Below are 14319 nucleotides of genomic sequence, written 5' to 3'. Positions count from 1 at the left end.
TAAAGCATTACCTTTCCTAAAGGTATTAGAAGAATTAGCATCTAAAAGTATAACGTATTTAATAAGCAAGTGCTCTAGTAAAGCAAGTACTCTAAAAATCCCTTAACCTTACATCTAACTATTTAATTAATTAATTTCTAACTATTTAATATATTATAACCCTTAAATAAAACTAGGATTCTTCTTACTCTTTAGGCTATTTAAAATAACCCTAAACTAAGCCTATAATATACTATAGATATCTATAAAGTTAACTACTTTACTTTATATTACTACTAGATTAGTATTTAATTATAATATAATTTAATACTAAATTTATAGAAGCTATTTAATTAGAAAAAGAATATAATAGTTTAATTTATTCTTAACCTAGATTTATAAGAATTTCTTTTATAATTATATTTTATAAAAGAAATAGCTAATTCCCTTTTTACTAACTATAATATACCTTCTGTTAATATATACTAGGCTTATAACTTTATTAAGTAATAACTAAAGCTAAAGATACATTTATTTTAAAAATATAACTACTAAAAAGCTAAATATAAAAATCCTATAATTATTTATAGCTAGTTTTAGCTTATAGAGAATATAATTATAAAATATAGTATTTAATTAAATAATATCTAGAACTTTAATAAGATTAGCTTTATAATAGGTATTATATAGTTTAAAATAGTTATTATAAGCTTAGAAAGGTAAAGAAGATTAAAATTAGTATAGCTAAGAAACTATAAATAGATTACTATAATCTAGGTAATTAATACTAAAGGTTAATTAATCTTACTATTTATTATTAATATAGGTTAATATTACCTTATAAATTAGTACTAAGAATATAATCTCTTTAGTAATTAGGTTATTATATTAAGCTAAAATAAATAAATAAATAACTAGCTAGATCTTAATTAGCTAAAGTACTTTAATAAGTCTATAGCTAAGTAATTTATTAGTTCTTATTACCTTTTAATCCTTAATAGTTATAAAAGTTATTACTTTATTAAATTTAAAAAATATTATAAAAATAATAAGATTATTACTTTCTATATACTTACTTATATATCTTATCTACTTTAGCTTCTTAATATTAGGTATTTTATAGTACTTAAGAAGGTATATAGGTAAGAGATAAAGTATTTAATTAAATACTTTATAACTTACATTTCTAAGACTAAGTTTTTTAATACCTTTTATATTACTTTTAAAGCTACTTTTACTAAAAGTAATATATAAGAAGGCTTTAGAAAAGCTAAGCTTACTTTCTTTAACTTTAATTATATTATTTTAAAGCTTAATATATAGCTATAAACCCTATTACTTCCTAAGAAAGTAGCTAAACCTTCCTTTCCTTAGACTTTAAAGACCCTAATAATAGTAAATAAGGCTTAATCTTAAATTAAATACCTTAAGAGTTAAATTAAAAGATATTATAGTAACTCTCTAGAGTTAATTATTAAGGCTATTTAGTTTCTTACTAAGGTAGTAAAGAGAACTATATATAAGACTATTCTAATAAGAAATAAGATTTAAAACCTTTAAAAAGGAAATAAAAAGCTAAGCTAGTACTAAAGGTTAAAAAGAACTAAACTATAAAAAAAAAACCCTATAACTATAGAGAAAGTATTATAAGTAATTAATTAGATAGATATTAATATATAAGTAGTAAGTAAGTTATTAAAAAGTAGTAATTAAGGAAGGTTAGTTAAACTAGGTATTTAATAATATAGTATATATAGTAAGACTAGGTATAATATAAGGATCTATTAGGTAGTTCTAAAGGTATCTAGAGAAGAGTATAGTAAGTAATTTTAATTAATTAGATAGGTTATATTACTTTTATTAGTAATTAAAAGATAATAGCTAGGATTTTTAGAGTACTTGCTTTACTAGAGCACTTGCTTATTAAATACGTTAATAGATAAAATAATTTAGTCACTTTATGCTAGCTTAGACTAGCACTTAGGCTGCTTTATTATAAGGTAGCCTAAGTCTTAGAAGATAATTCTTCTTTTATACACCTGCCTATACTCGCGTCTGAGTTCATAGATTATTCTCAAGGGAACTTTGCAAGAACAGGTAAATATCATCGTGACTTTGCCAATTGATGTTTAGATTTATGCATGAGCTTACTGGAATTGACAACCTATACCCCATTAGACACAATGGAAGGTCCACCCATTAGACTGAAGCCACTCACTAACTGAAAAAAAAACACCAAGCCGGCGAGACTACTGTTATGTATGTATGCCTAGGTTAGAAGCAACTTTAACTTGCAAACCCTGCCGATCATCACGACTCGGGCGCCAGTCATCCAACGTCCTGATCACCAAATAGAAACCGCACATGATGGGTTGCGTAATTATTCTGGTCTATTTCAAATCAAAGCACAGAGCGAGCAACTATCATTCAACTAATTGATCGTCTCAAAGGTCATAGGTGATGCGCGTACATGGAACTGGCGCATATGTCATAATATCAAAGATTTTTGAACATTAGATATTCCGTACGTCAAGCTCACCACGAGCGATATTTTGAAACCAAATTTCCCCAAACGCCTTCTAATGCTTAGCGGTGACGGTCTCGCCAGTCACCTTCTCAACGTAAGCCTTGGCCCTATAAACAGCGCGGTTAATATCGGTCAGGCTAAACGATGTGGGCGGCACTTACATATCGCCAAATGCAACCATGCAGACAGTCTGCCAAATTCCCAGAGAAATACGGGGAGCAATACCACGGTAAAGACCCTTGACACCGTTGGTCTCGTAAATGTATTTGAAGGTGTTGCCAACTGTCATTTTCTTAGGACGGTTGGGGTCCTCCTTCTTGCTCTGCATCTCAACGCGGATAACCTCAATTGGTTGGTTCCAAGCACTGAGACCACCACCGAGAGCACTGGCGATGACCTTCTCGCCAGCTGAGAGCTTCTCGCCCTCCTTCTTACCAGTCATGGACTTAATCCAGCCCTCAGCGAGACGCGACAATCCGAAGCGGCTACCCCAGTTGGTCATCTGGCGGATAGCAACGGCGTTGACACCCTTGTTGATGCCACGAATACCCTCCTTGCGGTAGATCTCGGCAAAGGTCTGGAAGGTAGACTGGGGCTTAACACCAGCGGCAGCGAGCTTGTGCTTGGTGATCTCAACTGTCTTCATGCAGGTGCAGAAACCCATAGTGGCATAGGCCTGAGCAACACCACCAGTGACACCACCAATGATACCACCACCAAACTCGGAAGCACCAGCGGAACGGGCGTAGTATTCGGCTTCGGAAGCGACGAAAAGGAGAACGGCACCCTTGGTAGAGGCTTCAATCCAAGCCCAGGGAATGAGACCTTGGAAGACTGCATATTATGGGTTAGCAAAACGTTGAGAACGTGTCGAATTGGCGGTTATCACTTACATCCCAGAGGACCACCACGAGCCCAGACGCGTCCCAAGGCCGTAGCCATGCTGTCGCCACGGTTTGCAGCCATAGTCGTTTTTACTACCTCAAGCGGCTTCGGGAGTTAATTCTATTGATTCCATTCAACAGAGGTGGTTGTTCACTTACCTGACCGAGGGTGGTAACCTCGAAAAGGTTGAGACCAGCGCCCAGAAGCAAGTTCGAGAACTTGACGGGCTTCTTCTCCAGCGTCTTCTCCCCGATGGGGCCTGGAAGATCGGTACGAATAGCAGCCATGACTTTGGGAGTGTCGTAGAATAAGGGGCCCTGACCAAGGGATTAGGGTGCTTCTTCGCTGAGGGGAGGGCTGAAAGGTTGATGGATGTTTTTCGAGAGGTTGTAGAAGAGAAGAAAGAGAGAAAAGGAACCGGAGCAGGGAAAAGAGAAAGGGATAAAGCTAGAGGCGTGCGCTGGGAAGGCTTGGGAGGTTACGTGGGGGGGAAGGAGCCAGGACCCGGGAGAGCTAGGGACAGGTTGTAGCGATGAGGTGAGGTGAGGCAGGAAGGTACGTACTGTAGATTTGATGGATGCTGAGTCAGATCCAATGAAAACAGTTGAATTACCTTTGGGGGAAAACGCTGAGCTTTAGGTACATCAGAAGCGAATAAGCAGACCAGAACAATAAGCTTAAGGAGGGAAAGAAGCCGCCCGGGAAGGCACCCGATAAACGGAGGGGAAATATGTACCAAGAATGGGGATGAATTTGCGGAGGTCAATGGCCGAGGTTCAACTGGTTATGGACATGCGCATGCGCGAGAAGACCCGAATTGATATCATTGAGCTCAGTCATTCAGTCAGTCAGTCACTTTATTGTTTTACATGTGTTTCGGCCTGTAATTGCTGATGAGGGGGACTGAGAAGCTTCCTGGTAATGTTCGGCACGTTTTGTAAGGCTGACGACGCTATTCCAACCTAACACTGTTGTACTGTCTATGTCTATTCTTAGAGGGAGGAAAAGGTTCAAATAATGATTACTACAACGGCTGAAAAGCTGCGTATGTAATGCTGACCTTGGTCTCGCATACAGATTCCAAACACCGATGACACTATGCGGAACTTTTCGCCTGTCGTGCCTGTGCGACATGATTTCATTGGAAGCCGACAGCTCGTATGACCGAGATAAGATCGGATTTGAGCTGAATCTCTCATGTGAAATCGAAATAGAAATCCGGGGGTGGATGTCCTGGGCTTCTGCCCAGCAGAAAGAAGACCGATGAGGGGAAGAAAATTGCTTGTGATTATGGATATATCTGTCCTGGTTCGGGCATGTTTTTTTTTTTTTAACGATTCTATCTCTCTCCTTCTCTCGTGAGACCTCCTTACCGCTGCATATCTCTCACTGCTGCAGCTTCCATCCTGTGGCTGTTACAGGCTTGCAGTAAAGTTCAGAATGCTTGCAGGCTGAGCTGAGTTGTCCGAGTTGAGGTCGGGACCCGGGTACTTACTACTCAACAGCTTTCAATCACCACCAAACCTCTAACGAAATGCAAAACTATCCTTGAACTGAACCTCAAAAGACAGACATGCAGCCTCATCCACTTCTTTCTACTTCCCCATTCGGTAATACCATCAGCCACCCCCCGAAGATCGCAGCTCTCACCTCTATTTTCATCCAAGTTCCCCTGTGGCGCCAATTTAGAGGAGCTCTCAACGCCCCTCCTCCACTCAACTGTTGAGAGCTCGTGTCCGCATGGGGATTTTGTCGGTGTGATCTCTCACCGAGACTACGAAGCTTGAACGTACCGAACCTTCAATGCATGGTTTCGGTGCTTTTCGCTGCATTCTTTTCTTCCAGAGGGCATAATTTAACCCACCTATTAGAGAAGGCAGAGTTTAATAATTGCTTATCGTGTTGGTGACCACAACAGGATTTGCATTTCGAACAAGAAACGGGGCCTGTAGGTACAGTCCCAAAGGCTCATCTTTTTTTAGTGCGTGGGGTCAACAGACCCCATTCAAAAAAAGCTTCAGAGCGAGAACATCGTGATTTTAAGAATAATCACCAAGCGATTGTTACTGCGCTAATTGGTAGCTACAGCACCATCAACACGCTGCAAGTAATAGATAACAGATTCACAAAATAGATAGAAGTAACAGATTAACTGTCAAATCATTTCATTTCAATCGGCGCTCCAGCGACGACTTGCTCATTACTAAACTAAAACAGTCCCATTGTGTTGTACAAATGCCATTGACTCGGCAATCCATTCTGCCCATCTTCTGAGCAAAATCCTCCCATCACCTTCTTTTTCCCTTTCGCTTTTAATTCCTTTACAGCTTCTTGACGAGCTCAGCCCACTTGTCAGTGGAGAAGGACTTGGGTCGCTCGATGGGGGCACCGAGAGCGCGGTCAATGATGAGCTGGGGAAGGACACCAATGGCGCGGGAGACACCGAAGAGGACGGTGTAGTAGCTAGCCTCAGTGAGACCGTAGTACTGGAGGAGGACACCGGAGTGGGCGTCAACGTTGGGGTAGGGGTTCTTGGTCTTGCCGTGCTCGGTGAGGACACCGGGGGCGATCTTGTAGACCTGGGAGACGAGGTTGAACATGGGGTCGTTGGGCATCTTCTCCTGGGCGAAAGCACGCTGAGCCATGTAACGGGGGTCAGTCTTTCGGAGAACGGCGTGACCGTAACCGGGGACAACACGGCCGGCGTTGAGGGTGGACCAGAGGTAGTCGGTGATGGCCTTGTCGCTAAGGTCGTCGCCGACAGACTTCTTGAACTCGGTGAGCCAGTTAAGGACCTCCTGGTTAGCAAGACCGTGGAGGGGGCCGGCAAGACCGTTAAGACCAGCGGCGAGAGAGAGGAAGGGAGAGCTGAGGGCACTGCCGACAAGGTGAGTGGTGTGGGCAGAGACGTTGCCACCCTCGTGGTCAGTGTGGATGGTCAGGTAGAGACGCATGAGCTCAACGAAGTCGGCGTTGTCGGCGAAGCCAAGCTGGTTGGCAAAGTTGAAGGAGTAATCCTTGTCCTTCTGGATAGGAGCGACCTTTCCGCCCTTGAAGACGTTCTGGTAGATGCGAGAAGCGATGTTGGGGAGCTTGGCAATGAGGTCCATGGAGTCCTCAAAGGTGTAGCCCCAGTACTCCTTCTTGTTGATACCCTTGGCGTAGGCCTTGGCGAAGCTGGAGGTGTGCTCGAGAGCAGTAACGGCCAGAGAGAACTGAGCCATGGGGTGGAGGTCGGTAGGGCAGTGGTCGATGAGCTCCTCGACGAACTTGGGGAGATCGGAGCGGGCAGCCCACTCGGCGGAGAGGTCGCGGACCTGCTGCTCGGTAGGGACCTCACCGGTCAGGAGAAGCCAGAAGAGACCTGTGAGATTTCTGTCAGCACCAAGACTGTGCATTTCTGTGATGAATTCTACTCACCCTCAGGAAGGGGCTCCTTGCCACCGGGAGCCTTGGGGAGAAGCTCCTGGCACTCAGGGATGGTCTTGCCACGGAATCGGATACCCTCCTCAGAGTCGAGGACGGAACCCTCCCAAACGAGGGCCTTGATGCCACGGGCACCACCGTAGACCTGGTCAAGAGTGACCTTGTCAATGACCTTGGAACCATGCTCCCTGTGAGGACGTTAGCTTGAATGTTCAATCGCTTGTAGGTTTGCCGTCGATTTTATGCAGGCATGAGGCTCGGGGTGGACCCAAGCTTCGGCAGACAATAAACCGAGGGGAGAGAATGCGACTGACTTTCGGAGAGCCTTGACCTGCTCAATCTTCTCGGGCAGCAGCTCGGCGAATCGCTCCTTCAGGGTCTATGACGATGACGATTGTTAGCATGTTGTTCTTGTATTGAATGCCGAGTCTTTCTTGTGTTCTCCAATGGATAGGTCGTGACATGACGTCCATGGATAGCAAGATTTTGGGACTCGACTTTACCCGAGGTTAAACAAAACATACCTGGGTCTTGGCGGAGTAGCATCGAACGGCGTTGAAGACAGAGCCATTGACGGGAGTAGAGCGGAGGGAAGCCCGGAGGGCGGCATTACTGAGACGAGTGACTGAAGCCATTGTGAAGGGAGGATGGATATGCAGACGAAGAGAGGACAAGAAACAGGCGGGTGTGCCGGAGGGAGGTCAGGTAGGTATATATGAAGGATGGAGGGGAGAAAAGTTATGGGGAAGAAGAAGTTCAGGCAAGGTAAGCCAAGCCAAGACGAGACGAGACAAGATAATAGGTAGAAAAAAGGCGCAGACAGTTTGATGAACAAAATTACCTTGGATACAGTGACATTGGTCCTCACCTTGGCTCTACCTTGGGCGCGAGTACCTTTACCTCTTTGCCTTTACCGTCCAGGCTTTAGGTCTCGCTCAGAACCTCGGGGACCGGGGGTACGGGGGGTACGGGGGGACTCATGGATGGACATGAAGCATCAAGCGGAGCGGGACTTATGGGGCAGACAGCCCGGTTTTCCCTCTACTTGACGGATTTACAGGGGTCACCTAACACATTTTTTCTTTCCTGCACCTCTGCCTCACCTGGACTGTCAGGGGTGTTGATGTCGTTTCTGGGGACAACCGTTGTTGTTTTCTTTTCTTTCTTTGGATTCTGTCATGAAGATGATATTTTGGCAGCTAATAGCTTAACTTAGGCACTACTCTGCGGGGCAAATTAGTACCAGGTAGTGAGAGAGCTTCAGGGCATCATTTGTTGGAGAAGTGACCTACTTTTTGGTTCAATCCAACGCAATCCAATCTAATCTGAGCGACGGTAGTCTCGATTACATTACATCACATCAGAGCTCGCTACTGCTCGCTTCACCAAAGCACAGCACCCTCTTTTTGACGTGCCCAGCTATGCATTCCGTCATCAAGTGCTTGCTGGGTAGCATTTGCCAATACTTAAGACTGATAGAACATGAATCCAGGTCAATTGAAGTGCCTTGTCAAAATTACAGTATCGTTGGTGTATCTCTGAGTACCTCTGGTACATGGAGTACGGGATGGATCCATATCCATCGATTGCCATGCTGTCCTCTTTTCTGTATGAGGTTGCACAGGCCAAAAAAAATTATAACCTGGAAAAAAATAATTGAGCTACAGTACGCTACTTCACAAGAGGAGCATTTACCGCGGGCCACCCCAACCTGAAAGCCCCAAAAGTTCGGGCCAATCCTTGTCTCTTCTCTCCCGCCTCCTCTAATTCGACACTTCAACCAAATCGCCGAACAGAATGTGAAAAGGATGGGACCCCAACCAACCAACCAGCCAACCAATCTAGATAGAGGTCCAGGGGTTGTGGTGGTTATTTTTGATCTGAATCAAGACAAAACGAGAGGGCTCGCGGCTGCATCTCGGCACCAGATTCACGCTTGAATTGGTGCGTTCATTATGCAACGCCAGTCTCTCCATGAATTGGACATCTATCCAACTTGTGACTACCCACGCAAACCAGTAAGGAGATATGATCAAAGTGAAGAGTATCAATCCAAGATCTGCTTGACAGGGTTCTGCTCATATTGTTTACGTTCATTGACTGTCCACTTTTTTTCATTGTACACCTAAAAGTCCAGGTCCAGGTCCAGGTTCATCATGACAACTCTCGGAACTATTGCGCTGCCGCAACTTACCCGCTTGTTCTCCGGCTATTCCATCCATGATAATGTACTCTGTCTCTACTGTACTGTAGAAATATTGCTTGGTCTCCACTGAACGAGCCCTTTTGAATGAACGAGTGGGGATGGTATCGCAAATGCCTTCCTTTGTTTGGCTCATGCTTCGGGGGACCTCGGTCATGCTGGTGGTTGTCAAAACTTGACGTCAGAGCCTAGTTGAATATTGACACTCAATACTAGAGCCAGATTCATCCTAGGGAGTGACAGAAAATCTTCAGGGTGCAGGAAATAAATAGACCACGAACTGTTCTGATTCGTGACAAGTCTAGCTAACTAGTTGACTGACTACCTTAGTACTCGACCTGACCTTGACCGCTGATAAAAACCAGAATTAGGTAAATCAAGACGCCCGAACCGAAACTACCGTGACCCATCGCCGGGCCTCCGAGTTGATCGCCGCAGAACTTCGGAGTGCCGAAGCTCCCCTTCCACCGGGTAAGCGATATCCTTTACCGTAGTGATCATCCGGAAGTTTTTGTGCTGGCTGCGAGGACATCAACTTCCAGACATGAAACGTGAATCCATTCGTATCCTGTTTTGTCAAACATTCAACTCCAAGCCTCCAACTCGAATCAGTATTTCCGCACGCCCGGTCACCTCGGTTGCTTAAAAACCACCAACATCGGTTATTCTTGTCTCTGATCTTATTGCATTTACGTAGCGGTATCTTTGAGAGGGGAAAGAGGCATCTTGGCATTTTTGTTTGCCGATTCGTGTCATGTATTTCAACAACCACGGCGTGCGTATCGTGGGTCTATTATCAATTAATATCTAGCCATCTGTTTCACGTACCGCTTCAAGGCCCTGGCGCTTGATACTAACTCAGGACAGAGACAGAGACTGCTTATTGCCGCCACGCCTAAGCCCAACATTGTTCTTATCGGGTTCTTTGAGTACTTGGCGTGTAAGCTTACAAACTTGAGATCGCGCTGCTACGGGACTACTTTCTTTAGAATGGTCTTTGTTAATGTTTGCTATATCGGTCAAGACTCTACTACGCACTACTGAGGTACCTAACTGTGACACAAAATTCCAGGTTCAGTAAGGATTTAACACGGACGTGTTGGGGAGTAAATAAGAGAGTATCCTCCATGGCTTAGACTACTAAAATAAAGTATCATAGGTGGTCACCTAATCTAGCATAAGGTGGCCTAAATTATTTCGTCTCTTATGCTCTTGACTGTCAATTCTTCTGATGCCTGACAGGGGTGTATGTCAGACAAAGAGGTCCCTACTGAGAGCTAACCTAACACCTCGAGCTTAAGTGCGCAGTGCTATTTATTGTTCAAAGAACCAACAAAGAAAAAATCGAGTCCGAGGCAAATGTCTTTGTAAGTAGGCAGTTCGAGATAATCATACATCATGTTGACTTCCAAGAAAAGCATTGAAGCCAACTGGAAGGGTTTTGGGTATTCACGTGATCTCGATAAGCAACACTTCTGGCACCGGATAAACTGACAGCGGAACGGGCAAGATTTTTGACTGCCCAAGCAGGATATGAAAGAGTTAAAAGGGCTGCCCCACCTGTCACGCTCACTCGACTCAGCTTTCCTCTTCCCACTTCACATTTCCATCATCATCATTGTCCTCCCGTCGCGACAATCTTCTTCACGACATTCATCACCCGCCTGTCGGAGGTTAATCCCCAAGAACGATTGCTCTCTTCTCTGCGCTGCTAGGCCAGATCGTCACTTCTTGTGCTTTCCATCGACTATCTATATTTCTCGACTTTTTGTCTCTAGTACTGACAAATCTTTCGACCCTGACAAACACGACAGCATAGAATAAGGCAACATCGCCTCTACCTGTTTCTCTTGCCTTGGCTTAGCTCCTTCTGACAGCCACTGCACACACAATCTTGTGACTCGTCGCGCTTCTGACGCAAAGCAAACAGTAGAAGAGCTTTTCTCGCAAGTCGTACCGTACCGTATCGTACTCCTGAGGCCTTCCTTCGCTTGTATTATTATATTCTTGCGCCTAGGCCTTCAACTGATAACCTACCTACTGCATTGTTGGTGCTCGTACTACTTCTTCGCCGGTCGCGATTGCGTAAAAAAGATCTTCACACCTGCCGAAAACATAAGCGACGAAATAATTTGGGTTATCTTAGGCAAGCTTAGGCAACTTTTATTTTTGGCAGTATAAGCCTTAGAGGAAGGGCCCGCTTTTACGTACCTGATTCCATCGCTTTGCTTCTCTCTTGTGCACACAACACCAAACCAACCTCTACCAAATCAGACTGCCATGGCTTCCGCAGTTGCGGATTTAGAGGCTGGCCTGCAGGCTATGCTGGGCCTGAAGCCGCCAGGTGTATCTGGATCTCGCATCACCAGTCTGACTTCTCTTTGCGTTTCCAACATTCAGGTAAGACTGCCAAGTTCGCCTTGTCTTGTATATTCGCAGAGGGCATCGTATACTAACTGTACCGTGCAGTCCGAATCAGTTCTTATTCAAAAAATCTTCACACACTTCAAGAAGGCGCCTGGAACACACAAGTTGGGGGTACTCTACGTCGTAGACTCTGTAACCCGAAAATGGCTCGAGCAAGCCAAGACACAGGCACAGGCAATAGACAGCTCTGCACCGGATGGAACATACGCCGCCGGCGTCAACCGAGTGACAGAACTCATGCCTGTATTGATGAATGATATCCTACAATCCGCCCCGGAAGAGCAAAAGGTACGCATATTTGACGATCACCCTTGTAGAGCATCGTGAAGCATCTTGCAAAGCGCCCGTGCTAGCGTGCCTCTCGCTTCTTGACATATCCGACCTCCATACTGCTATTTTGGATCGTAACTCACACATAATCCACCGTATAGGAAAAGATTAAGAAACTTCTTGACATTTGGGAGAAGGGTCAAACATTCCCTACATCACTGCTCGAGTCCTTCAGAGAAAAGCTCAGCGCACCACCACAAAGTACGTTTTTTCGGGCGTTTTGCGCTCTAGGCTCTAGGTATAGGCATGTAAATCTAACATATGTGATGTTATAGATGAGTCAACAACCCCTCCCGGCAGCCCGCCTACGAATGCTCTCGGTTCGGTTCGAGGCAGCGCTTCTACTACTCCCGCTCCTTCAGCGCCCGCTGCTCCTCCTGCCCCTACCGGCACATCTGTTCTTGAGGCTCTGGCCAACATCGCCCGTCAGAACACGAGTGCCCCAGCTAACCCACCCATGCCAGCTCCTGCAGCATCGTATAGTATGCCTTCTTCAGGCACACCCCAGCCGGTATCATCTGCCATGCCGCCTGTATCGTATCCTGCGGCATCGCAGCCTGTGAGCATGCCTTCTATGCCCTACGGACTCCCTCATATGGCAGCCCAAAATGGATATGCAGGCTCTCCTCTAAACAACCCGAGTAACCCACCTCCTAACCCGCTCGTCGGGGCCTTGTCTGGAGCCGCTGCTGCAGCCCCTGGTCTTGGACTTGATCCAAACACCCAGCAACAGATTATGTTGATTAAGGCGCTGGCCGACCAAGGTGTCCCATTTGATAAAATCCCAGCTCTGATCCAGAGCATGACTGGTGGTGCCGTAGCTGGTGCTGTTCCCCCGGCTCAGCAGCCTATGCCGTATGCACAAAACACTCCCGTTCCTGCCCAGTCTGCGTGGGGTGCCCCTTCAGCCAAGCCAGATGATTCGCGCATGTCTGGCTACGGCCATACAAGATCACCTCCTAGATATAATGGACGCTCTCGCTCACGATCCCCTGACCGTGGCTGGGGTGCTCGTGGCTCGCCTCGGAACGGACGTGATCGCCTAGACTATGGCCGTGACTCTCCCAACCGCGGCCGTCATGATGATCGCCGCGGAGGCGATTATCGCCAGCGTAGCCCTCATGGACACCGTGGCCGAAGTGAAACCCCTATTCACGAACAAGGTCCGGCCGAGAAATGGGTCGAGTACGATTCAAGCCTTCCATCAGGCCACATTAAAGTTTTCAGCCGAACACTCTTTGTCGGCGGCGTAACGTAGGTGTCTCTCAATTCCACAATATGTGAGGTCTACTAACCATAAGAATTAGTTGCTCTGAGAGTGAACTGCGTGGCATCTTTGGCCGTTTCGGCACCGTACAAACATGTATTGTAAACAAGGACAAACGACATGCATTCGTTAAGATGCTCAGCCGACAGGATGCTGTCGCCGCTAAGCAGGGTACTGAGGATTCCCGCAACTTGGATGTACCTCTACGTGTAAGTATTTGCGTTTGGCGTCTGCAATCATGACATGAGCTAACATTGGCAGACTCGTTGGGGTGTTGGTTTCGGTCCTCGAGACTGCAGCGACTATTCGACGGGTGTTAGCATTATCCCCATTCACAAACTGACGGAGGCTGATCGCAAGTGGATGTTGACCGCTCCGTTTGGTGGAAGCGGTGGACGACCCATTGAGACTGGTTTGTCTGTGGAGGAACCCGATATTGAGATAGGAGCTGGAGTATCTTCAAAGGCCATCAGCCGGCGCATGCAGACAGATAAGGGCGGTAGCAACGGGCCCAAGTCTACTCGTAACCGGGACGAGGACCTCTCCAGGTGGCGTCGAAGCCGCGACAATGGCAGCAACAACAGTCACCCTCGCCGAGACGATCACCGTGACCTTCCTCAAGAAGGACAGGGCTTGGCTTCTACATTCCCCTTCGGTATCGGCACGTTGCCAAACGGCATGCCCAACTTTCCCGCTGGTTTCTCATTCCCCGATCCTACTAACTAGAGATCCATTTCGGGAGGGACGCGTGCAGTTATATAAATGATACCCAGGACACGGAAATGGAAGGGCACTTGTCGGTTACATATTGGTTTCCCTATATGCTCTGATCTGCGGAGATGGTGGCGTTGTTGGCAATTTGGCACGGGTTCTTGCATTGCTTTGCCCTAAGCAGGCAATCAGCCGGGGTTAGTCGGCTTCATAAAGGCGTAAGGCGTAGTGATGGCCAGACGTATTTTTAGTAATTAGTTAATGAGGGTCAGGAAAGTATGAAAAGTTATTTGCCGTTTCACAAAGATATTGCCTTGATGAACATGTAAACTCGATAGCCTGGCACCTCTAAGGCATAGGGTGCCAAAATAAAGTAGTCTAAGTGCCTGTGTGAGCTAGCATAAAGTGATAAATTATTTCGTCTCTTATGCCGATGACCATTTCTTCGAATACCCTGAAGGGCCAGCCCGTGTTATTACTACACATTGCAGCGTAGACATAGTTCACCTCCAAATCTTGGTTTCATACTAACCCGTTTCTTTATATTGCTAGTATAGTGATTTT

General features: G+C 45.7%; 3 protein-coding genes across 3 annotated transcripts; 1 reads left to right on the top strand and 2 right to left on the bottom strand.

The window, feature by feature from the left end:
• Window positions 1-2558: 2558 nt before the first annotated feature.
• Window positions 2559-3678, bottom strand: FIESC28_03011 (uncharacterized protein; the record flags this gene model as incomplete). Its single annotated transcript, XM_031157160.1, has 4 exons — window positions 2559-2613; window positions 2668-3340; window positions 3400-3496; window positions 3550-3678. 4 exons carry the CDS (start codon window positions 3676-3678, stop codon window positions 2559-2561), a joined length of 954 nt encoding a protein of 317 aa, XP_031018791.1.
• A 2034-nt stretch (window positions 3679-5712) lies between these two features.
• FIESC28_03010 (uncharacterized protein) lies at window positions 5713-7452 on the bottom strand (the record flags this gene model as incomplete). Its single annotated transcript, XM_031157159.1, has 4 exons — window positions 5713-6755; window positions 6812-7005; window positions 7132-7196; window positions 7342-7452. The coding sequence occupies 4 exons, from the start codon at window positions 7450-7452 to the stop codon at window positions 5713-5715; spliced, it is 1413 nt and encodes a 470-aa protein (XP_031018790.1).
• Window positions 7453-11300: 3848 nt separating this feature from the next.
• FIESC28_03009 (uncharacterized protein) lies at window positions 11301-13770 on the top strand (the record flags this gene model as incomplete). Its single annotated transcript, XM_031157158.1, has 6 exons — window positions 11301-11420; window positions 11490-11735; window positions 11879-11978; window positions 12053-13031; window positions 13085-13253; window positions 13306-13770. 6 exons carry the CDS (start codon window positions 11301-11303, stop codon window positions 13768-13770), a joined length of 2079 nt encoding a protein of 692 aa, XP_031018789.1.
• Window positions 13771-14319: the final 549 nt, after the last annotated feature.

This window comes from Fusarium coffeatum, assembly GCF_003316985.1.
Source record: "Fusarium coffeatum strain FIESC_28 chromosome Unknown BRIP53273_contig_64, whole genome shotgun sequence".
Lineage (NCBI taxonomy): Eukaryota > Fungi > Ascomycota > Sordariomycetes > Hypocreales > Nectriaceae > Fusarium > Fusarium coffeatum.
Note: the sequence above shows the minus strand (reverse complement) of the source record. Positions and strands in the feature narration are given on the sequence as shown.